We start from the raw sequence: 26,305 nt of genomic DNA on the forward strand, positions 1-26,305 counted from the left end.
TTGGATATCTTCACTCCAAGTAAATTTTAAGTGCAAGCTTTAATAGCTGAAGAAACGGTAACAAGTTCTTCAATTTGGATAATACAATGAAGGAAAAGCAAAATGGGGTGGGTTAAGAAGAGGGGAAAGATACAAAAAAATTGTATCTGGCATGCATGCAGAAGTTGTAAAGGAACAACCAAAGATGAGTGCCCGACTACAAGAATTTCAAAGCAGTATTTGTAACATCTACATGCCCCTGGCCTTACTTTTATATTTATGTCATTGTGTGTATGGAAATACAACCAGAGAGGGAGAGCACACCAACACATCTTAGTGCTGGCTTTCATGTAATCTTCATGAAATAGCTGAAGAATACCATGCAGACTTGGGTCAACATCTTCATTACTGCTCTAGTTCTTTTCAAAGATTCTACAATGGACCCACAAGATTAAATGGTCGCTGGCCACAAATACAAACCCGCCATGATTAAATGGGGATCCCACCATGCTATTGCAGGCCCATCCCAATAGTTAAAGAATATGAAATGACAGCTATGGGGACACAGGTGAAGATTTGTTTACGGCAGAGATTTTCAAACTTTTGTTTTCAGGTGGCTGACTTGAGAAATCTCTGTGCTGAGCTCCGTTCATGATGCAGAGCAGTGGGCGCAAACACATACACCCAACACTCCTCTAAGGGCAAGGGTAGGGAACATGTGCAACCACAGATGTTGCTGGACTACAGCTTCCATTATCCCTGATCAGTAGGCCATGTTGGCTGGGGCTGCTGGGAACTGGAGTCCAACATCATCAGGCAGGCCACCCTGTGATAGGAGAAAGTTGATAGTGGTAGCAAACTGTCTTTGAGAAAGGTTGTCCGCCATTACTGATCTAGTTATGAGGAATGACAAACTTTCACGGACTGCCAGAGTGATAGGAATATTTAATTATTATCACTGCTGAAGGTTCTCAACTGCAGAACTGCATGGTGAAAAGAAATACACTTTCAATACCCTCAAAATTCATTGCCACTGAAAAACCTATGTGTGGCTTTCACTCCTTCATTTATAATATTCCAGATAGACAGACATTTAATGGCAAATCTACAGAGACAATTTTAGAAACAACCATCTGAAATCCTAAAACATTTCATTTAGAGTAAATTGATGAGTAGCAATAATAAAGCTTATGCACGTAAATTGTTTCAAATATTAAAAATAGTGTCTTCTTGGATTTTTAGGCAGCTTCCCAGTTCAAAGCTACTTTTATCAAACTTTGCCCATTTTAGCTATTTATACAATTAAAATACATATTATAACCACATATCTAACTTTCCTTAAAGTTTTAAATATGATTTTATACACCAACATCCTTGAATGTTCCATAATGTTTATAAAGGACTATCCACAAATAATTTAAGCAAGATGGTTAGATTAAAAGCTTACAAGTTTATCTTCTTGTAAGATGCCTGCTTATTTTTATTTAACAAAAATTATATACCACTTGACTGTAGTAAAAACTCTAAGCAGTTACAAGAAATAATAGTTAAACACAACCAACAATATTTAAAAATGATTAACTATAAAAAGGACAAAACACATGAACCGCCCTAAGACCAATGGGTATAGGATGGTTAGTTAGTTAGTTAATTAATTAATTAAAAAAGCAATAATAACAACAAACAATAACAACAAACAATATTTATGTGTCTGGGTGGGCTTGCCAAAACCATAATACAGTATTTTAATTATGTACCAAAAATTGTATAGTGAACCCGGCCTGATGTCAATAGGCAGAGAGTTCCAAAGTGCAGGTGCTGTCACACTCAAAGATCAGTTTCTTATAACTGTGGAACAGGTAATATGTGCCACCTGTAATGGTGCCAATTCTTCAGATCAAATTGGTTGAGTGGGCCATAGGGGGCAAGGCGATCCTGCAAGTAAACTGGTCCAAAGCCTTAAGGGCTTTATATAATAATAGTTAAGGGGACGTGGGTGGCGCTGTGGTCTAAACCACAGAGCCTAGGGCTTGCCAATCAGAAGGTCAGTGGTTTGAATCCCCACAACGGGGTGAGCTCCCGTCACTCGGTCCCTGCTCCTGCCAACCTAGCAGTTCGAAAGCACGTCAAAGTGCAAGTAGATAAACAGGGAAATGGCGTTTCCGTGCGCTGCTCTGGTTCGCCAGAAGCAGCTTAGTCATGCTGGCCACATGACCTAGAAGCTGTCTGTGGACAAACGCAGGCTCCCTAGCAATTTTTTTAAATATTTACATTATCCTAACCAAATTGTTTTTATTCTGCAATTAATGAGCAATACTGCTGTTATATACACAATCACCAAAAGGGGTACATGCACTTAATTTATCAACTGCAGTCTATGTAAGCTCATGCTATAATAAACCAACTAGTCTCAGAATGAGAATACTGCATAAATAAAATGTGACAGCACTGTCACTTAAAGTACTAGTTTTTCATTAACTACCACCTTTTGCATACATGTCTGCAATAGTACTAGGGGCTTATCACACATTATGCAGCAGCAATGCCAGGTTTGTCATTGGTCACATTTGGATCATCAAAATTTGCTTAACAAGCAGAGATGTGTGTGAGCTTTAGGCACATCTGCATGCCTTTGTGCAAACAAGCCTGGCTTGTATGGAAGCCACTAACCACAGCTCCCAGTACTAATGTAACAATAAACTATGACTAATTGCAGCTTCCTGCAGGTGCCTGAAGCTCATGCATATCTTGGCTTATTAAGCTGAGACTCGTTGTCCAAATGTGGGCATTGAATATATAATTAACAAAAAGCTACACTTAATTGAAGCTCTATAATTAGTATAATTCAGCTTGCAAACATGCCTATCATAATCACCAACACTTTGTGCAAACTTAAGACACGGGGTAGCTAGTGAGTGAAGTAGTTCAGAAAGTCTCCATAATCTGATGATTTGCTATGAGCTCAGAAGCGGAGCCAACTCTTAAAATCCATTAGCATTAAAGTGATGAAGATACGCCTTCTAGCACTGAGTGCAAGATTTTGCAAAAACCTGGGGCCAATAGCTGCCATTGCAGGACACAGCAAATGAAACTGTTTTGTCTTGTTGCATTGAGCTTATCTCTATCACAATGATCTCTTCTTGCTTACATTATTGGGTTACTGTTAGTTTCGTCGTGTGCAATTTTTATATCTCGTAGAACACACCATTTGTATGCTATATTAAACCCTTAAAGCAGAGTGTTAAGATTGAATTCCAAACCCACACAACATATTATTTACAATGCCAAAAGAAAAGGCTTCGAATGGAAAGAAAAACAGAGGCACATTCTAAATCCACATAATTAACATTAGGGAATTAACCCTTTAAGCAATCTCCTGGAATGAAATAAAGCAATTATTAAAGTACACCAATAACGAGTCTTCTTTCATATACATAAAGTCCCAGGCACCTGCAGATGACGGGCAGTTGCAAATATTTGCATTAAAAATGACAATTTAATCATAATACAGTACTCAGCTCTCATGAATTTTTATCTCACTTTGCCTTCCAAGATATCTCTACTGCAGCTAGGGAGAGTCTGATATAGTTTTCTAATTCCTGCCTCTATGCTAATAAAATTGCCTTTATTGTCTTTATAGGGACATTTGCCCACATACTCTAGGGTACTCCTCATTTGTATATTATCTTCTATGCGTATCCAAAAACACTGGCAATATTTCCTCTACATAATTTGTGAAGTGGAGAAAAATCTCACTGAACCTACACCTTTGGAATTTACATCCATCAATATCTACAAGTTACACTTCTCAGGTAGGATGGGAAAAATAAATGTGCTGCAGTAGGTGTGTAGTAAACATTCCTTATGGTGTAAGAAATGCAGTGATGACAACCCCTAACTTTCTTCCCTGGTGCTAAAGTGAGAGTATGGGGTGCATCTTGTTATTGAGTTGAGATCAATGTTGTATAGCCTTTTTCCAATACCAGTATTTGAAAATCAAGCCGAAAACAGTCACATTAAACCTAAAGCAACTCAAACTCAATGTTAAAATGGCAGAAAAAATCAGTGTCTAATTAAGTAAATGACTGTTTAATAATGAAACAAAATCTCGTTGTCTCTCTCATCCTATACACGCTGCATATATTTTCTATGGCATCATGATCATAAACTATCAATTCACTCTTTATTCTCTGTATTAAAATCTGCAATTACGACACTGTTTCACGATGCACCTTCATTTGTAAGGTCTCCATATAGTCTAATCACAATCCCTAATCAAAGGAATAATTTCACAATCCCTAATCACAGGAATAATTTCTTAGTGGGTTTTTTTTTTAAAAAAAGCAAATTTTCATTTTAATATCTTGTTCAAAATAACACCACACGGACTATAAGAGACTCCAAAAGCATGCAGACTACTGACCCGAAACACTGAAACACTGAAAAAAAAAATACCTTCATTTTTGTCTGGCGATGATGAACCTATGGCACAGAACAACAACTCAGTATGTAGTGTTTTTAAATATATATATATACTTGACCATATCCTTTGGTCAATGATTGTACACTATGCCTATGGCTTAATCTTATTAAGAGAGTAAGAACGACAACATAGAAATACATACGCTGAGACTGAGACACAACTTTTGTTCGACTACGGCCTCTGGAATCTGTCTTTGAGTTTCCCATGCCAATAGAGGGTGCTGAAAGCTTGGTCCGCACACGTCCTATAAAGCGAAACAACAAGAAACAAGCAACACATAGCACAAGTATTAGAGAAATATTTCCGTCACCTGAAGAGATACATTAAAGCAGTAAGACTGTTGCTCTAAGAAGCTATTTTACAGCTAGAGGATGAAATGCTAAAAAAGACAGACGAGTGCAGATGCTCCAGTCACAACTTCTCAGTACACCAGAGAATGGCAGAAACGCAAACTTCAAAAGGGAATGCAGAGTGCAAAATTTTGCCAGTGTCTTGCTGTGACTCTGAAGATGTAATATAATAAACCACAATGTTCGCAGGCTTTCCCATGACCCTGTCTCCCTTTTTCTAGTTTAAATACTTTTGGTTGTATGCAGTGGTACTGCTAAGCTGACATCAGGAGGAGGAGGGAAGCAATTCTGAGTATTTCTCCCTCCCCTCTACAGTCCCTACAACCCCTAAATTTGCTCCAGAGAGTTGGAGAAACACCAAACCCTATTCTCCATCCTTAAGCTGGATGTGTATTTCTTTTCTCTCAAAGAGCTAAGATTAAAACAGCTCTGAAACTATCCAGTCAATAGTTCTGCACTGAAGAGTTAGCAGGATGGATTTGAGATGGTAGAGGCATGGGGCTTTCCAGGTGGTTTGGATTCGACCTTCCATCAGCCTCCAGGCAGCATGGCCAATGGTCAGAAATGATAGGAACATATCATAGGATAGGTACAGCAACATCTGGAGGACAAGGGGTTCCCCATGCCTGAGTTAGCAGGATGCTTAGGGCTAAAGAGGGGGGAAAATACATTTTGGTTCCTAATATCCTATTACTCTAGCAGAGTGGTTCTTAACCCGAGGTCCATAAAAACAATGAGTCCCCATGGGGTCTGTGAATCAGGCACACACAGAAAAAATATTCTTCCAATGTAAATAAAATAAATTGCATGTAAATTTTTGTCTTAATTTATGAATTTGTATTTTTTCTAGGGAGGAGGTCCATAGCTTTTATTAGGTTCTCAAAGGCGTTCATGTCCCAAAAAAGGTTAAGAACCGCTGCTCCAGCATTTAAGAATTTCTAATGGTAGATATTGCTGAATATTAAAATAGAACCCAGAAGAAAAGTAGAAAGTTCAGTACAGTTCAGTGTATAATCTCATTCAATATAGTTCTCATACTTTTTTGGCTCCCTAAAGAAAGATTTATTCATCAAGTAGAGAAATAAGCTCACAGAAAGTCTAGAAGTGTTATTTCCTTAGCTACTAGAAAACAATGTTTTATGCACGTTAAGTTTATTATGCACAAACAGGTTTGGCTAAATTCAACACAATAACACCCATGCAGTGACAGTATCTCTGCCATCAATTGTAATGGTTAGATGGTGCTTAAATGCACAAAGACTTTGACCTGTACAAGGCAGGAATACAGAGTGCCACCATTTTGGTATGATGCAAAAGGACCAGAAAGACATGATCCAGCTTCCACTCCAATAATAATGATGAAAACTCAAATCCACATGGCAATCATCCTCATTTTTATCTGAATCGATATATTTGCTTATTGGTGCTAAACATAGGGTTGGAATACTGGTCAACTGAACAGTCATGTTCACCTATTTGAATATTGGTCAAATATTGTCAAATATTTAAAGAATGTCATTGTTGATTAATATTTTTATGTCATGAGGGTGTGATTCATTAGCAAGGGCAAGTGTGGGGGCATCTTGACCCCTAGCCTTGCTGCAGTTAGAGGCAAACAACAAAAAACTTTCCCACTGACTACATATTGTAACTGCAGGTATCTTCAAGAAGAAACACAAGCAGTTATCAGTGGCAAAGGCCATTGCTTAATGGGTATACTATTCAGCTAGGATCAAGGAGACCCAGATTCCCTCAGTCATGAAGCTCATTAGGTGATGTTAGGTCAGTTGCACAACTCAGTCTAAACTACCTAACAGGGGTATTGTGCGGATACAGTTAATATATAGTCTTGAGCTCCTTGCAGGAAAGGACAGAGTAAAATGTAGCAAAATTAATCATATTTTCCCATCTTTAAAAAGTCAGTGTCGTTGTTTAGTGCTGGGACATATTACAATTATAAAACAAAGGTAAGCACAGTATTAAACTTTTTGATGAACATCATTTTTGCATTCTCGTAAAGTTAATGTTTTAAAGACCATTTGACAATACTTGACCACAGCTTGAGGGACCAACCTGAGCTATGTATCTACTTGATTTCCAAGAGAAATTTCAAGTCCAAATAAATAGTAGCACCTGCTTCCCCAAAGCATGAGTATGCCTGTCTAGCATGTTGAAATTTCCACCAAAAAACTTTGCACATCTAAAATAAAATGGGTATCAATACATTTTTACTGTGAATGGTTACTTGGAAAAAATATAAAATAAAACACAATATTTTGCAAATAAATATTGCAGCAACAAAACATTATTAGGCAAGCCAACTAATGAATTAACCCTGAAGGTAATATGGGGGACTATATACTCTGTACAATGCTGTTGTTTGTGATAATGAAAATATAAGATGAAAGCATTTGATTTTTAGCAGAAGCTTCATTCTCTTACCATCCTCAGAAGCTGTTCCTAAATGGGAAAAATATTAAACAATGACATTCCAAGCAGATTTTTTTTATTCGGTAAGCAATCACTCTTTGGCTTCCTAAATGTGTATATATTAAAAAGTGTATTATATGAGATTAAATTCTAGTCCATTAAATATTTTTGATGCAGGTACCCGGCATTAGAAACTACATTCTTTGTCTGATGAAAAGTTCTGTAATGCACCTATCTACCACCAGTTATAACTGCTAAAATTACTTTTTGACATAGATGTACAACAGATCTGGCACAATGTGCAGAAACAGGTAAACTTTCAGAAACATTCACACAACAAAATCCAAAAAAAGATTCAAAACTAGCTTTCCTTTAGTAGGCAGTCTTGAAAGCCATGAACATCAAATCAAAGCAATATTTTCAAACTAAGGGCATTCTGAACAGTCTAATCTTATGAAATCCAGCATAGAGACGGATATCCAACGAAGTCATGCTTAGAACAGAGCCAATGAAATTACTAGACTTAAATACAGTACTCAAGTCCATTGATTTCAGTGAGTCTTCTCCATGACTTGGCTGAATCGCACCCAAATAAATTAATTGTGGCTGAGTCAGAAAGGGGTAGTTCAAAGGGGCCTGATCAAGGTATGATGCAAACATTATTGAATTAAGCTGCAAAGTACACTCTTTCTAGAACCACTGTCCAACAAGAGGATACAGAGGCATTAAGAATGACAAATGTGGGAAATGATATACAGTCGTACCTTGGAAGTCAAACAACTTAGTTCCTGAACGTCGCAAACCCAGAAGTGACTGCTCCAGTTTGCGAACTATTTTTGGAAGCTGACTATCCGACGGGGCTTCCGATTGGTTGCAGGAGCTTCCTTCAGCCAATTGGAAGCAGTGATTTGGTTATCGAACATTTTGGAAGTCGAATGGATTTCCGGAATGGATTCCGTTCAACTTCCAAGGTACAACTGTATAATGAATTGAAAAAGATTAACAGAATAACATTTGTTAAAAAAAAACCCAGAATTTTTCATTTTGGGAATTATAGGGGGGAAACGAGTTAGGACTCTATAGAATTTTTTTCATGTGTGAGACTACAGTGGCAAGAATGTTATTTGCCCAAAAACGGAAAGAAGAAAAAGTCCTGACAAAACAAGAATGGATACAAAAACTTATGGAATATGCAGAAATGGCAAAATTTACCAAAAAAAAAGAAAGAAATCAAGATAACAAACCTTTTATAAAAGAATGGAAATGGTTTATTGAATATTTACAAACAAACTGTAAACAGATAAGAACACTGGCAGGATTATTGCAATAACCTGCAGTTTTATAAGAGTATATATTTAAAATAAATGAATAAATGAATATGTTAAGTTAATTTGGAATATGCAGGAAATATAAAAAAATAAGGAATCGCAGAAAGAAGTAGAATTTTGAAATGTTAAAATGATTGTAAAACTACTGAAATGAATATACAGTGGTACCTCGGGTTACATATGCTTCAGGTTACATATGCTTCAGGTTACACACTCCGCTAACCCAGAAATAGTGCTTCAGGATAAGAACAGAAATCGGGCTCCAGCGGCACAGCAGCAGGAGGAGGCCCCATTAACTAAAGTGGTGCTTCAGGTTAAGAACAGTTCAGGTTAAGAACGGACCTCCGGAATGAATTAACTACTTAACCCGAGGTACCACTGTAACTGAAAATCATAAATAATATTTTTATTTTTATTTTTAAAGAAGAATGTCAAATGTGCCAGCACTGTGTGTGCCACTGAGACTGAGATACTACTGGCTTGGCTCCAGTTACATTACTGCTACTCTAAGACCAATTCCTGAAGATATGAAAGCTTCAGAAGTGGTTTCTAATGGAGCACAACAAGCTTCTGAAATGGAACACACAATTCTAGTGAGCATAATCAAACTAATGAGTTCCCTAAATTTGCAACCCAGAAATGCAAAATAATCAAGACTGTCTGTTACAGAAAGCAAAATATTAACACAACAAAAATTTAACAGTACTGCTCCTACTGATGAGTGTCTAGAAAATGAAGATTCATTGTTAATTTGAACGTCAGTAGCTAAAGTATTAAGGGAAGGTAGTTCAAAAACTGATTAGGCATATAGATACATATAATAGCAATGTTGTATTAGAAGTTGACAAACATAATTCAGAACGTTGAGATTAATGTGCAATGCGTTAGTGAACAAATAACATTAGTCACCAATGAAATTAGTGTGCAAACAACTACTGTATTGTATGAACAGATTTCACAAGATTAATAGTTTAGAAATCAGACAAAACAGGGTCTTACCATCCATCTTGTCAGAAGTATCCTCTTTGTTGGAAGAGCAGGCAAAGAAACAGGGAAAACTTAGTGTGTTAGATAAACCGTGTTGACAAGAGAGCCAAAGAACATTCAGTAAGGAAACGAGAAAGTTTACAGACACTTGCATCTTTGTTAAACCTGAGAGCTATTATTGAGGGCTTGAGGATGTGGCTGAGTGCTCTCAAACAGGGGCATCTCCGAGGGCATTTAGTGGGGGAATTTGAGGGGGAAGCCCAGGGTACTGTCTCAAGAGACAAGGAGGGTGAGGGAGCAACTGCAGTGACATGCAACTCCTGTACCATGCAAAAGTACACATGTAGCAAGTGCAAATTGGTTGCCTTTCTGGAAGAGAAGGTACAGCAACTCGAGGCCCACAGAAGCTAGGACTTCCCAATCAGAAGGTCGGCGTTTCGAATCCCCGCAATGGGGTGAGCTCCCATTGCTCGGTCCCTGCTCCTGCCAACCTAGCAGTTCGAAAGCACGTCAAAGTGCAAGTAGATAAATAGGTACCGCTCCAGCAGGAAGGTAAATAGCGTTTCCGTGCGCTGCTCTGGTTCGCCAGAAGTGGCTTAGTCATGCTGGCCACATGACCCGGAAGCTGTACGCCGGCTCCCTCGGCCAATAAAGCGAGATGAGCGCCGCAACCCCAGAGTCGGTCACGATTGGACCTAATGGTCAAGCGTCCCTTTACCTTTTTACTTACTAAGTATGTGGTGGGGTTTCTACCTATGCTTGTCTCTTAAGTAATCTCTAAGCCAAGAAAAATCAGAGCAACATTCTCCCGGACACAGGAGTGGTTACTCCAATCTTTTTTTTCTGGCTAGATGTCAAACTTGGCAAAGAGCAAGTGCCACCTAAGAAGCAATTTGGGTGCCAGTCAGGACCAGATGAGTGGCAAACTAACGAAGCTGCATTATAACAAGTATCAGCAAGACCCGGTATCATTTTCCTTTCACTTGCATAAAATTGGGAATATTTAAACTTAAGTGTATGCGATGCCACAGCTTTGCCAATGCAATACAAAAAATGTATAGTCCTCCAACTAAATATTTTCAACACAAAGCTGCTCTTGGAGTGCACTTCCTCTACTTGGTAAAGCAAGAGGACCTTCCTTGTTAAACAACACAAATTATTCTGAATTTTAACAGTTTTTCACACATTAATATCTCATCTACCATGCCTCTTTACTTATGTCTACCATCATTGGTACAATCAGAATTGTTGAGAATTTGAAATATGTTCTTATGCAAAAGGTTTAACACCAACTTCCTGTATCATAGCAAAGGAGAAGGCCGACCAGGGGAGACCTCTTTTATTCCTGCTGCAGCCTGAAGCACCGCCACCATGCTTGCTTAACACCCAAAGTGTCCCTAATCATTAGGCATCACCCAAACTAGAGGGAGTGATGATTCTAGTAAACAACACTGAATATGGCTTATGGGACCACAGCCAGCGGAACATTCAAAATCACTCTAGCTCTTTATTAAAATAGCTCCATAAAATACACATTAGATAGCCATACAAAACCTCTCAGCACACATTAGGTACAACAGCATCCTTGCAAAAGGATGGTGTTAGTAACACAATGAAGAAACAAACTACAACCAAGACACCAACAGTTCATCTCTCTGTTGCAGGAAACCAAAGCTGATACTGATCCTAAGCAGTGTTAGAAACTGAGATATGAAAGCTAGGAGCTAAATGGCACCTTAAACCTGGGTTATGGGTGCAACAACGGAATGTCTAGGCACACTTCTTTATAATAAGAATACAAAGCTGAAAATGAATGAACTGCAGCTAAAACATTAGGTTCATTTTTCACATGGTCTAGTCCTTCCCCTGCCCACCCCCCTAATATTCTCCAGTCTTCAGAGAGTGGCTGGAAGTGGGGAGGCAGAAAAAGGTCCTCCTATCCTTCCACTCTGTAGTTTTAATCAGAAATCTTAGGTGCAGTACTGCACCCAAAGCTCAGAAACAGCTCACACTAATGAAATTCTCTGTCGCAAAATGCACCTAGAACAATGGGAGTTTCGAGCACTGATCCTAAGCATGTTTACTCTCAGTAAGTCCTAACCAAGTCCATTCACAATTGCTCCTCAGAAAATAATCTTAGGATTGAAGTTTAAGTACTCTCAATGCTAGAATGACCTTTTCACCAGTACCCCCCAAACAAACCACAGAGAAGTGAACACAAAGGTGATTTAATTGAACCACTAATAACCAACTAGGCAACAACAGCCTTTCGGTTTACAAAGCTGGGTGTCTCAGAAACATCACTGCAAAGGCACACACAAAAAATGTATTTAAATTCACAGAGAAATCCAATAAGCAGCTTATTAGATCATTAAACAGATTCCCTCACCTAGTGAAGCATATGATCCTGGAGGTAGACCAGCGGCTGCTAAACGGCCAGCTCCCGTTGGCTGACCAGCAGCATGACGTGCCTTCGCTCCGGCAGCAGCATTGACATCTATGTCGCTGCGAGATCTCTGCAGCATTCCTGGGCTTGGAACAGACTTGGTAGTTCCTGCAACTGGGATTAAAGGTAATGAAATTGCATATATCATGGATCCCTTCTTATTAAGCGTACAGTTGTTCTTGCTCAATAAATTAATTGTGCACCGTCTTTTAAAAAGATGCTACTTCTAGAACTTCCAAAGAGAGTTTTAGTCTAGTACAGGCATGTCTAAAGTCTGTTTTGGGGGCCTAATCCAGCCCACTGGTCAGTTTAATCCGGCCCCTGTGGCAGTGTATTTCCTGGGGTAAAATCCTAAAAAAACAACAACCCCGCAACAACTTCAATCCTAAAAACAGCTCAACAACTTGGGGGTAAAATCATTTAAAAAACTCAACAACTTCAATCTTTGGTCGGCCCTCACGGCCCTTCACTTCATCAAATCTGGCCCTCTTTGAAAAAAGTTTGGACACCACTGGTCTAGTACATTTAATACACGAAGAATTACCTCTGCCAGCCATAGTTGTTGAACCGGATGTGGACCATTTTGATGCGAAGGGACGACTGAAACAAAGGCAACAGTTTTAGTACGGCCTGTTATTAAACATTTTACAACACACTGAAGTATTCTTCCCCCTTCTTCATTCTGTATGAATGAATATGTCTAGTGAATATGCAAATCTATTTTACTTGCTAACATCATCCTGCTATGGACCAGATAAGGCCTTTTTAAAGGTCTTAAAGAAGCCCATACATTTTATTGAGAACTTTAAACAAGCGCTATTATATTTTTATACAAAGCTGTTAAGCTGCATATAAAAGGTGCAACTGGGTACTTTGAATACTTAAGAAGAGTTCCTTTGGGTGCATGTAGACTACATCAGGTGGGGCTTGAGCTCCACCAAGTGGTAACAGGCAGATTTTGCTGTGATGGCTTGCACCTGCAATACAAGATTGTGCCCTTCAGACTGGCGTTACCCCCAGTGTGTTCACCTCCATCTACAACAGATACTGTATCTACGCTTATCCAGGTGATCTTCTGCTCAGATTTCTGGCACAAGAAGACCTCCAAATCACACCAGCCTCCCTGAAAGATCTGTGGCTCTTGATCAATACCAATAAGAGCTACGAGGCATTTGCAGTGCCTCCTTCACCTGGAAGCCCTGGTAGATTCTGTTGCAGGAAACATGGCCATGTCTCCTACGGGTGGGCATCATCAGTGTTAAATGGGAACGTGGAGGTAGTCCTCCACCAGATTTACTGATGACAAGGTTGACTTGCTCTTCCACAAGCTTGGTTATTTTTCTCTTTAACAATACTTCCCCCCAGTTTTCCTGGGACAAATGTTAAACTGACCGACTTTTAATTAGAAGGTGCCTTGGATCCCTTTTTAAAAATCAGGTGTTGTATTGGATACTATCCAGTTCTCAGATATGGAGGCTGATTTGAGAGACAAGTTAAATATGAAGATCAGCAATTTCACATTTGAATTATTTGGAAAACTCTCAGGTGATTGCCATCCGACTCCAACGGTTTGTCAGTTTTTGTCTATTAGACCCAGAACTTCATCTCTCATCACCACTCTTTGGCCTAAGTTCCTCAGACTCCCTCCCTACAAAAGTTAGCTCAGGCACTGGGAACTGCTCTTTATCTTTCACTATGAAGACTATGAAGATGGAAGTAATTCATTCAGCTTCTCCATCTCCTTATCTTCCTTTAGCACACCTTTTGAGTCTTCTGTAACTAAGGCTGAGATTTCTGCCTTGCAACAGTTGGATTTTCTGCTAATTCTCAAATTCCTGTGGACAAGCACTGTGTTTTTGTCAAGGCTCGAGAAGCAGGATCCATCTCCTGCCAAATTAGGACTGTTTAAGCAGGCGGAATACTAGAAAGGCTCTGTGACTCAACTAGTGCTTTAGAATGTTCAAAATTTGAAAACAGCAAATTCATACGTGTTCAAGTCCTACCTGATGTAGTCTTACCTGCACTGAATGTAGATTTGCATTCAAAGGGGCTTCCCATTGAAAATAATACAAGCCGGGTCCATTTGCATTCAAGTGTGCATATTATTTATGCCTGTGGATCCTGACTTGGCAAATGGGGTACTTGTATGGGGTACGCTGTTGCGCACAGATCTTATCTGGATTATTGTGAAGTTATTTTATTCTAAAATGACCCTTACTTGAGGCTTTCCTGTGAACTGGAAGATGACCTGTCAGACTGTGGAAGTGATGCAATACTACCCGAATTCTTTAAGTATGTATGCAGGCTTCTTTGATAGGATGGCTCAAGGTTATTATACAACACCTCTGCTTCACCTGGAAAATGATTTCTTAGACCTAGGTAAGTCCTGCAAACAAATTACATAATATTTATTACAGGGGCATTGGATATCCAAGTATTAAAAAAAGAAAAATACAAGCAATAATCCATCAACACCAATGAAGAATAAATTAGGAAATTTCTGATATTAAAATTTAAGTGAGTAAAGTTTCACCATTCATCCCAAACCTATGTTGTCCAAGCACATACAGAATAGAGAAATACTGTTGCTCCTTTAGATATAAATGAAATTCTTCCTCTTAGAAAGGCATCAATACTTTCTAGAGTAAAATATTTAAATGATCCCTGACTTACTTTCTTGCCTCCACTCTTGCTTCAGCATCAGCATCATGAATACCCTTTTTGATAGTTTCAACCAAGACTGCTGCATGCCTAAAAGAGAAAATCCAAGTCCAGTATCATATATAAAATGTGCATATTGTTTTGTGAATAAGTTTAACTAAATGTTTCCCCTTGCCCAAATTCTATGTTAGTTCTTCTGTGAGGGGAATTTCCGTTGCACCCATGAACCACCTTTCAAAAAACAACAACAAAGCACCGCATCAAGATAATAAAGTGGCCAAAGAAATGGGAAGTAATCAGAATCTGTTTCTATGGTTAAGGAAGATACAACAAATCCTTTAGCACAATGTACAGAGGAGCTACTCATAAGTACAGTGACACTAGTTGTTGCTGCAATGAAACCACTGAATATGGTAACTTTGTTACTATAATAAAAATGCTAGGATTAGCAATTTTCATACATAACGGAAATAAAAAATTGTGCTTCTGTGCAGAGAACAGCACATAACATTGTAACTGGAACTAGAAATATCGATTAGAATGGGTCACATACCTCCCCATGCTTGCTTTTGAGGAAGGTAAAGGTACCCCTGCCCGTTCGGGCCAGTCTTGCCAGACTCTAGGGTTGTGCGCTCATCTCACTCTATAGGCCAGGAGCCAGCGCTGTCCGCAGACACTTCCGGGTCACGTGGCCAGCGTGACAAGCTGCATCTGGAGAGCCAGCGCAGCACACGGAACGCCGTTTACCTTCCCGCTGGTAAGCGGTCCCTATTTATCTACTTGCACCCGGGGGTGCTTTCGAACTGCTAGGTTGGCAGGCACTGGGACCGAACGACGGGAGCGCACCCCGCCGCGGGGATTCGAACCGCCGACCATGCGATCGGCAAGTCCTAGGCGCTGAGGTTTTACCCACAGCGCCACCCGCGTCCCCTTTTGAGGAAATCTGCACCAAATTATCTATCTCTGTGCTATCTAGTAAGACCGGAAAATTGCTATTTGAAATACAGTACTTCACTTAAGAGTCCACTTGAACAGACAACGGCTCAATTTGCACGTAACACTAAGCCACAATATGTTTAACCAAAATGAGGCTGGTTTGAAAGTCTGAACTCTGACCAGCAGACTAACTGTGGAATGTTTTCTAGAAACACACCACAAAGCAGAGCCATGATTAGTTGCTGACTTACAGACTGCGGCTGTTTTATATCTCAGTTCAACCATGGCTTGTGTGAATGCCCCAACCAAGATGATCTCCAGGCTATATAGGAACAAGGTAAGAGTAGCTGGAAAACAAACCTAGTTTTGGAGAATCAAGCCAAGGCTTGCTTGCACATCTATGGGATGTCTCACTGTTTGTTGTTCAAAACACTGTTTGATCTAAAACTAGTCTAAACTTTGAATGCTAGCCTCACTAACAACAACAACAAAACAGAATTGCCTCTCTAAATAAGGCAACATGATCTTATCTTCCGTTTTTTTTAAAAAAGGGTCTGAAACAGCAAGTAGATCCAATTGTTGGGAGAACTTAACTATGTTTATACTTGTAATATTAAAGCAGAGGTTCATGTCAGCTATAAATCATACCTTTCCAAGGAATGTGTTTGCCACTCTTGTAACAACAGGTCTAGAAATTCAAAAGAGCGCCTGAAAAAGACAAGGACTAAAGTCAGGGTTTGATTATTGCCGAGTCTAGGAATCTGAAGCTCCTATCAAGATGGAATGCACAGGAGGGTATTCAGAGCATATGCGTTGAAATTGATGGACCTAACTTAAATCATGTCTACTGATTTCAATGGGTCACCTCCGAATAAAACTGTATTGAACAGCACCCACGCATTCACATAACAAAAACTGTCACAGAGATATCAAAATTTTCAAAAGGAAGGGGGTCTATGACTTGGCTTTTGAAAAGCTGTCCACGGTACTTAGCTAATTGGAAACCACTGTCTTAAGCAGCACTAAAACCACAGAGTATTAATCCCCAGTCCACATATATTTAATATGTCTCACAAAGCGCAATGTTTTTATTCATGAGTACTGAAAAAGGACTCATCCCACTGAATCCTGTTGCGTATCAAAGGGGAAGTCTGTATTACTCTTTTGTCCTGTGATGTAGCTCTACTGCCTGCTGTAATAGGCTGGCTATTCCATGACATTTACCATCAGGAAGAATTCTTCTTGGCAAGCATCACCACACTGTGCACATTCAGTCTAATTTTACTACTACTGTTGCAATTTGCTTCTGTTTATACAGGATTCAAGAGCAGCAGTAAAGCTGGCTGCTGTTTTGATACTTTCCCTCTGCCTTTTTGGTACACTTGTTAATTCTAAATAAAAACATATACAGTGGTGCCCCGCAAGACGAATGCCTCGCAAGACAGAAAACCCGCTAGACGAAAGGGTTTTGCGATGCGCTTCGCAAGACAAATTTCCCTATGGGCTTGCTTCGCAAGACGAAAATGTCTTGCGAGTCTCGCCATTTTTTCCCCGCTCCCCCCCCCTTTTTCTAAGCCGCTAAGCCGCTAATAGCCTTTTAGCAGCCAAGCCGCTAAGCCTTTAATAGCCACTAAGCCGCTAAACCGCTAATAGCGCTAAGCCGCTTAGCCGCTAATGGGGTTGCTTCGCAAGACGAAAAAACCGCTAGATGAAGAGAATCGCGGAACGGATTCTTTTCGTCTTGCGAGGCACCACTGTACTCTGATAACATCAAGAATGCAACTACGTGTGAGAACAGGACTTTTTTGAAATGTTGAATGCAATTAAAGATGATGTGTTCTACATCCACTCATCAAAAATGCAACCCAGGCCCACTTGTAAATATATGACAAGTTTGTTCCTGGTCTTTGATTTGACTTTCCTTCATCTTATTTTCAACTTTATATCATCTTAACAACGTAAAGCAATAGAACCAGCAACACACAAACACCAAGCAAATAAAAATAAGACTTCATGCCGCAAATGGAGCTCTTATTGATTGATTGAATTTATATACTGCCCTATACCCGGAGGTCTCAGGGCGGGTCGCAAAACAAAAACAAAATATAAAACCACAAAATATAATCAAAATAAAAACAACAACCCAAAAGCTGCTGCCCCCCAAAACCCCACATTGTAAAAGGGCATAGGATGTCAACCAAATTAACAAACGGCCTGGTTAAAAAGGAACGTTTTTGCCTGGCACCTAAAGGTGTATAATGAAGGTGCCAGGCAAACTTCCCTGGGGAGAGCATTCCCCAGACAAGGAGCCACTGCAGAGAAGGCCCCGTTCTCGTGTTGCCACCCTCCAGACCTCTCGAGAAGGAGGCACACGAAGAAGGGTCTCAGAAGATGATCTCAGGGTCCAGGGGTTCATATTTAACATTTTAAGTTTCACAATGAATCCTATACATGTTGACGTCCCACTGAGCCTAATGGAACGTACAACCAGGTAAGTGTGTAGAGAACTTCTGCCTTTATTGTGGGATTGTGACACTTCACAATAAGGTTTACACTACATATCAGAGTTAAAGCAGAGCCTAACTCCTGAAGGTGAATCCCATTCATTTCCTAAAACCCTTTATTGAAATCAAGGAACATTATACTCATAAAGCTTGCTATTGATAAAAGCTCACCTCCTGACTGCAACAGATTTTGAGGTACAGTTGCTGGTTATTAAAGGTATGAGTCTGGGCACATGGGTATGCTGAAAAGAGAGTGAAAAAAAGCTATCACAAGGCATTCAATACTACTACTACTACTACTACTACTACTACTACTAATAAATAAATAAACAAACAAACTCATAATAAATTTTAAGTAGCATTAGATTCATAAGGTTGCAGTTCTATAGCATTTATCATTTTTGACACAAAGGTGCCTTTAAGCATAGGGCTCACAATTTTATTTAACTCAAAATTGAGCACAAAAATTAAGATAGAAACCCAGATGGTGGAATGCTGAAAAAAGTTTTAGGCTACATAATAGCTTCATCTTTTCTATCTCATATCCAATATGTAAATAAGGAACTAAAATTTCTGGAAAATATACAGTATGATGATATGATATAAAGAGGTCTCTGGCTGCCACAAATACTTCACATAAAGTAGCTTATTAGTTCACATAGGAAAAAGTACGTACTTGTAGCCTTACTTGCCCATTTTTAATATATGTTAATATGCCCAATTCAAAAGTGGACTTACATTGGAGCATACTTACACGAATGATAAATCTAATGGCTGCACACCCAGAAGTAGCCATAACTTTGGCGCTATTAGGAACCAGATTAAACAGAGTAGGCACAATGGATTCTGCGCCATGATCAAACTTGTTTCCCAGAACTGTTGAAAGATGGCTGGAAGGAATAGAGGAAAATTGGTTATCAAAACTAATTCAGCACTGATGACAGGAACTATAATTACTCTTTCTAAATAATAAAAAAACCTTTTCCCAAAATGTTCCCAGCTTTGCATGTTACATTTAACATAGCCCATAAACATGCCTGGCTGGAGCAGAACTTCAGTTTAAACCAGCTTTCAATTTCTAATGCCAATCAGCCAGATAGTCCTCCAATTGTCTTCCACAAATGTTTTTGAAGATGAACCACCCAGCTCCCTATGGCAAATCTGAAAACACAAACCACACTCCTAGATAGGAAAGCCATTTGTCTTGTGATTCATTTGAACCAACTGACTAATTGGATAGTTCATTATGCACCTCACCAAGGCAGACCAATAAATGTACATGGGAACTACTATCACAGTCAAGTACTATCATTTCTCCCAGCTAATCATGCATAAGGATAAAAGTATCTTCAGCAGATGGCAATTATACAAGTGTCTTGTCCTTTCACTTCATTTAAGAGATGCAATGAAAATCAGAAGAATAGTTATAATATAATAGCCTATTACAGGAAGCTATCATTTCCCCGCCACAACACACACATTTTCCTGGAATCCAGCCCCATGTAAAGCACTGCATTTATCCCAGTGGAGAGGAATCTCTGGCCTGTGGCTGTTAGGCCAACCAGGCTTCCCCATGCGAGGCCGGCTCAGCCAAACCACACCTGCCTTTGCAGCCACTGAGTGCTGTCTGAATTCAGTGCCTTACCCTGATCCACTGCTTTCAGCAGCCACTGGATTCACTCAGTAACTCCCAATCTTGCCCAAGTATATCTGGCCCCTTCCAAAACAGTGAGGTGGAAAAATTCAAAAGGAAGAAATGGGGGCACGCTCCAAGGGCGCACCTGACTTCTTCCTTTACACAGGAAGAATTGGGCTTGAAATTGAACTGGGCTCAAAAGGAATAACTGGGAGCAAAGTGTGTCCCTGATTCAACCATCTGACATATAACACCAGGGAATCGATAGAATCCTCCTCCCATCTCAATCAAAATGTCCTGCAGAAGGTTGGCTACTTTTGGACCTGGTCCTCCCGCTGGATCCAGTTCCCCACCCAATTTAGTCATATGAAATTTTCCTCACTCTTTTTTATCCGTTAAAAAACCCTAGGTCTAATATGGATGTACTACAGAACCATACTTTGGTCATCCGGCTGCAGGATCCCAAATGAAGGAAGGAATTGCCTGCAATTCTAAAGTCTACTCCAGCTCCTATAACCACAATTCTAGGGGATCTATCACCCTCCAAGAACCAAATCCTACAAACACGTTAATACTCCTATCCATTCAGGTGCTTTTAAGAACAAAGCACGAGTACAGTTCATACAAAGAAGCTACTTGTTTGCAAACTGTTGTCTTATCTACCGTATTTTTCGTTCTATAGGACGCACCGGCCCATAGGACGCACCTCGTTGTTTTTTTTTGGGGGGGAAATGAATAAAAAAAATTCCCCCCCCAGCTGCGGCTGCCGCCCCAAGCCTTGCGCACACCTGCCCGAAGCACGGGGCACCCTCCGGAGGGCTCCGCATGCTTCGGGGTGCAGGCTGCCGCCCCAAGTCTTGTGCGCCCGGCGGGAGCTCCCGCCGGGCGTGGAAGGCTTGCGAACACTCGCCCGAAGCATGGGGAGCCCTCCGGAGGGCTCCCCATGCTTCGGGTGACAGGCTGCCGCCCCAAGCCTCGCGCGCCCGTCGGGACCTCCCGCCGGGCGCGCAAGGCTTGCAGACACTCGCCCGAAGCACGGGGAGCCCTCCGGAGGGCTCCCCGTGCTTTGGGTGACAGGCTGCCGCCCCAAGCCTCGCGCGCCCGGCGGGAGGTCCCGCCGGGCGCGCAAGGCTTGCGGACACTTGCCGGGGCTGCAGGCTGCTGCCTGCAAGCCTTGTGAGCCCGCGGGAACTCCCGCCGGGCTTGCAAGGCTTGCGGATAGCTTCCTGAAGGCTGGAGAGCGAGAGGGGTCGGTGCGCACCGATGCCTCTCGCTCTCCAGGCTTCAGCGAAAGCCTGCATTCGCACCATAGGACGCACACACATTTCCCCTTCATTTTTGGAGGGGGAAATTGCGTCCTATGGTGCCAAAAATACGGTAGATGGTAGTAAGTAAACTTTAAATACTTTAGGTAACAGTGGGGGGTGCCACGGCAGCCACAAATTAAGCAATTTGTACTTAGGTATTTGACCATCAATAGTCTGTAAGAGGGGACGCGGGTGGTGCTGTGGGTAAAAGCCTCAGCGCCTAGGGCTTGCCGATCGAAAGGTCGGTGGTTCGAATCCCCGCGGCGGGGTGCGCTCCCGCTGCTCGGTCCCAGTGCCTGCCAACCTAGCAGTTTGAAAGCACCCCCGGGTGCAAGTAGATAAATAGGGACCGCTTTCTAGCGGGAAGGTAAACGGCGTTTCCGTGTGCGGCTCTGGCTTGCCAGAGCAGCGATGTCACGCTGGCCACGTGACCCGGAAGTGTCTTCGGACAGCGCTGGCCCCCGGCCTCTTGAGTGAGATGGGCGCACAACCCCAGAGTCTGTCAAGACTGGCCCGTACGGGCAGGGGTACCTTTACCTTTTTAGTCTGTAAGAGGCCACAGAAAGCCCACAAGAACTCCTCCTCACTACCACTGTGCATGCCTACCTTTCTTTCTGTTCTCACCTTATGTGTGTAGACAGAGAGAGAGAGAGATAGTTTGACTGTAGTAGTGGAACCTCTAACTGGTTTACAAGAAATAATGACTACCGTGCTTCTTTATAATAATGTGCACGCTCACATGCTTGCAGTCACGAAGCGCAACTGATACATGAGATGTAGCCCGGAGGGTCTTGCTGGAGGGTGGGCTCACAGCAACGGCATTTGTATTACTTTTAGAAATCTCTTTAAATAATGAGCTTCTCTTACAAAATGCTTCCCACAATGCTTTTGCCACAAGAGTCGCAAACGTAAAACTGAAAGTGTGATTGATGTGAACGTATCGAATGCTTTAAAATAGAAAGCAAATCAAGTCTTATTATCAGCTCATGATTTTGAACATTTAAGATTAGAAATAGCGGGGTGGCCTGTGTCTGCAGTTATTATCACTGCAGGGCATACCACAATAATTCTACTTTGGATGATCTAATGCATATTAATATTCTACAAAATGAATGCCTTTCTGCAGCATTGTTTATGCCTATTTTTAAACATTATATCCCTTTAATACAAGCTCTGCTCTAGCAGGAAACTAATAATCTGCAAAATATGAAACTACCACACCTCCAAAGGAACAAAGAGCATGCAGATGATTGTGTCCTGCAGTTGTGTTCTAAACTCTTATTCATGTTTTACATCAGTTATGTTACTTATCATAGTTATACAGATATGTAAAGCAATGCAACATTTCTACTGTATTTCCAATAAGGACTTCACTATTCAACTGATTAAACCACAGCCAAGTACTGTAGTTTTTTATTATGTTTTCTTAGCAGATACTTACGCTACTGTAATGCATGCTTCTCTAACCACTTGTGATCTGAGGTCTTTAGCTGATAATTTAAATGCTCCATCCAACAGCCGTAAATGCTGGAAAAATCCGTCATACTGAGCAGCTCCAGCAACAAGTAATGACCGGACCTTCTTGAGCTGGGGGTGGGGTGTGGGATAAAGGGGGGAAAGAATTGTTATGATATCATTTCTGATTCCAAACAGATAAATTTGATAATAAGCTACTGTTTGAGTCAAATAAATATGTACAATGTAATATTAAAAAGATATACCGCACTGGCTCGTTGATCCCAATCATGTTTATCATCTGACAAGATTTCTCTGATTTTATTTAACGTTTCTTCGAGTTCACGACTAGAATAAATCTGAAAAGAAAAGATGATGAGACTAAGACTGGGCTTTGCAGAACTCAAGTAATCAAGCCAAGCAGCATTCTAGAATGGTGGCAACCCTCTATTCTATGGTAGTGTTAAGGATAAGAGAGATAAGAATTAGCCGATAACTGGTTATTGTTTATGTTTCTGATGGGCAAAGTCCCTTTCCACTGCAATCCTGTCAGATGTGCTTTCATCTGCTGTTTGGCAGTACAAAGTAGACATAGTATTACTGGTGAGAAACATTAAAGTGCTCAAACTTCTTTTAAAAAATAAACCATCAGCATGTTTTGGACCCAAAATTTTAGTTATCTACTAGAAAAGTACCCTAACCGTTCTGTTAAGTCCCTACACACCCAAATATTAATCAATATAAAATCCAACTGTAGAAGTGAGAGGAAGTTAATGAAAATATTCTTTTTGATAACAAAGGAGTGCACCTATATTAAGCTTAGAAAACACTATAAGACAGATACATGGGTGCAAGCAGACCTACATATGTAGGGCTAAAATTTCATGGATGAAACTCAGTATCTTGAATTTGGATCTAAGAAATGGAACCAATGCAAATGGTTATGTTAAGTCTGTATTTCAGCATCCTGTTCCTCTTTCGGGGACAAACTCACTGGTGCCTATATGGATGCAGATGTACTAATTAAGCCTTTATTAACAAAAGCCCAAGTAAATAATTAAGAAAATGTATACCAGGGTGATAAATGGCAAGAAGAGGAGGAGAAAGGAAAAAATATGCTGGCTTGTATATATCTTTAAATAATTAATGCTATAAAATAATGTTGCTTATATTGCAGGCAGCCAACAGAGGGCAACAGAATACAACAAGAGCTTGTCCTACTCACACAGGAATTAAAAACCATTAAAACACTGAATTAATTGACAGCAACTATAAAAAGCACAATGTTTGGAAAGTTCACTGAACACTGCATATGAATTTTTATCCTGGGGTTTTTCAGGTAAAAGAATTCCCGGCCTCTACTGATAAGGGTGGCTCTAACTTAAATTTCATTCCGTCTATTGTTTTCTGTCTACATTTCTGGGGGGGAAATCAAGTTATAATATGTCCTACGTTTGATTGGGATACTCCTGACTTTGTCAAAACAACAGCCTACATTCCACGGAGTCAGGAGTAGTCCACAATTTCCCCACCTAATTGTTTTTATGGAGAAAATGTAACAAAAAAGACAAGATCTGTCCCCAAGACCCTGCCCTCGATGCTGCCCTTGAGCTGTTTCTCAGCAACATTCCTCTAATACAGATCACTCACAAGTTATGCAGGGGTTACGTTCTGGGGATGGTGCAGAAAGTTGAAATTGCGGAGACCCTCCTTGGAGCCCAAAGGTGAGGTCAGTGAGAATGGAGGAAGCTCCAAAGAGACCAGAGGCACAGAAGGGCTTTGCTTACACTACTCATCCTCCCCGCCTAACACCTAACGTGCGCTGTAGCGAAGCAGCCACCGCCGCTTTCCTGCATGTCCTGTAGCCTCCTGCTGACCCCAGAGCTTCCATTCTAGTTGTGGGTATTTTGGGATACAGTATTTTGGGTATGGACTGAAGGGAGAGCAGCGCAGAGGGTGTTTAAAGGGTGATCTCCACTTTACGCAATTTCACTTAGGTGCGCAGCAGCCCGGAACGTAACCTCCGTGTAAGTGGGGAGTTTGCCTGTATTTCTTCTCAATGCATATTTTAGAAATGTCAACCTTACTATAATAGTACTATAATAACAGTAAGTGCTTGCTAAAATGGTTTGCTTTACTGTGTTCTAATTGAACAGGAAGGACTTACGTATCCATACGAGAAAAGTTTATAGAAGTCACGCTGCAATGACCATCAATACAGTTTAAGCTTTAATTTCACACCATTTACACAAACAGTTTAGAGCTAGTGAAAATCAATTTTGATGTAGTTAAACAAACAGGCCCGGGTATACTGGATTGTTGTTGGTGAAACTTTGAGGCCACAATGAGCCAAACAATTTATCAGAAATAACAGACCTTGGCTAAAATGACTGTATGTTTGTTATAGATAAGAAACATCAAGATTCCAAAACTATGTAGTGTAATTTCATCAGATGGTCTCCTGTTGCAGAGAGAATCCTAAAACGTGGCTGAAGCATATGCTGTCTCCAGCATGGTCTCTGCTTAGCTGTTGGCTCCTCACATTGCCTCTGCCCCACCCCTATCTAAAAATTCCTACATGCTGTGTTATATCTATTCTATTGTCCAAAGAAGAAGTATACGTAGAATTATTATAGACTGATGAAACACACTATGCATAATGTTTTGACTGTAGGAATTTAGATTTGTGAGTGTCACACATGCACTCTCTCAGAAGGATGCTGAGCAGAGAAACAATGAAAGCTACTGCTTTATCACATAAGATGCCTTGTCTCAATGCTGCCAGGACACCTATGACTGAAACAGAATTTAAGGATTATTTTGTTGGGCTGTTTCCTCTCCCCCAAGTATATATGTGTGTGCAAGTCACCTGCTTGCCTCCATTTAAAAAGCATAATTGCTTTTGAAATTTGCTCTCAAAATATACTAACACATTTTGCTTAGTCTGGCACTTAGGAATGTACCTTGATGGTTCAACACTACAACCATGTAATTTTATAATAGAATAAGTGAAATTTCAGCTAATTCTTTATTTACAGGGAAATAAGCTGCAAAGGCCTTGATCACTACCTCGTCCAATGCCCAGCTCAAGACAGACTCCTCCACAATATGTATTTAAGCCACTTAGGATTAATCCACTTTACCATAGCTGTCGTATGCCACAAGCAGATGTGGTCAGAGTCTTATCCTACAGATTCCTGACCAGTAAAACTCTCTCAAGCCACACAAGTTCATGCAAGTAAGCTAAACTGCACCCTTCACTCTCATCCTACTCAATCTGATATGGAAGATTATTCCCAAATATATTTATAATTTAACACCTGAGTGTGAGAATTTAACTCAGCTACCAGACCTCCCCAAAAGAAAATTCATTCATTCAAACCTTTTTAGCACACCTTTCCTCGAGTTCAAGGCAGCCCATGGAACTCAGTAAACATTCAGTTATTAAAAGAGGAGTGAAGCGAAAAGCAAATTTGTAAAAAAATTGAAGTGCTCCCAAACTGAAATCTTATCATGAACCAAACAGACTTCACCTTACCTGTACAGTAGGAACATCTGTAAATGCCTTTATAAAATCATCTTCATCAACAGCACCAGCTCCTCCTTCCTTGGTGGTGCCTGTAAGTGATAAGACTGCAGTTATATGTATTTGTATAAATGTTTGCTTGTATGTCTGCTTGTTATATTCAATAAAGCTTTGGTCTAATAAAAACAAAAACATGTATTTTACCTGGGATTTTAAGCTACTGTTAAGAAACCATAAGACTGATTAAATTACTGGTTTTATTACGTAAGATACAATT

The 26,305-nt window shown here is 40.4% G+C and overlaps 1 protein-coding gene across 40 annotated transcripts in view; it reads right to left on the reverse strand.

Annotated features, from left to right (window-relative positions):
- The window catches only part of CLASP2 (cytoplasmic linker associated protein 2), a 122,356-nt gene that overhangs the window by 40,703 nt on the left and 55,348 nt on the right, over positions 1-26,305 (reverse strand). For 16 of the 40 annotated variants that reach the window (XM_053410229.1, XM_053410209.1, XM_053410219.1 and 13 more), the window contains 14 exons: positions 26,041-26,120; positions 22,769-22,861; positions 22,489-22,634; positions 18,859-18,994; positions 18,276-18,346; positions 16,249-16,308; positions 14,677-14,754; positions 14,222-14,389; positions 12,548-12,603; positions 11,947-12,117; positions 9,570-9,593; positions 7,255-7,272; positions 4,605-4,706; positions 4,435-4,461 (listed from right to left, as the gene is read on the reverse strand). In XM_053410229.1, coding sequence (XP_053266204.1) covers positions 4,435-4,461; positions 4,605-4,706; positions 7,255-7,272; positions 9,570-9,593; positions 11,947-12,117; positions 12,548-12,603; positions 14,222-14,389; positions 14,677-14,754; positions 16,249-16,308; positions 18,276-18,346; positions 18,859-18,994; positions 22,489-22,634; positions 22,769-22,861; positions 26,041-26,120 — 1,230 coding nt within the window. The remainder of the gene's footprint in view (positions 1-4,434; positions 4,462-4,604; positions 4,707-7,254; positions 7,273-9,569; positions 9,594-11,946; positions 12,118-12,547; positions 12,604-14,221; positions 14,390-14,676; positions 14,755-16,248; positions 16,309-18,275; positions 18,347-18,858; positions 18,995-22,488; positions 22,635-22,768; positions 22,862-26,040; positions 26,121-26,305) is intronic. The other 24 variants (XM_053410213.1, XM_053410223.1, XM_053410222.1 and 21 more) reach the window with 5 other exon arrangements.

The sequence above is a fragment of the Podarcis raffonei genome, chromosome 12 (assembly GCF_027172205.1).
Source record: "Podarcis raffonei isolate rPodRaf1 chromosome 12, rPodRaf1.pri, whole genome shotgun sequence".
Lineage (NCBI taxonomy): Eukaryota > Metazoa > Chordata > Lepidosauria > Squamata > Lacertidae > Podarcis > Podarcis raffonei.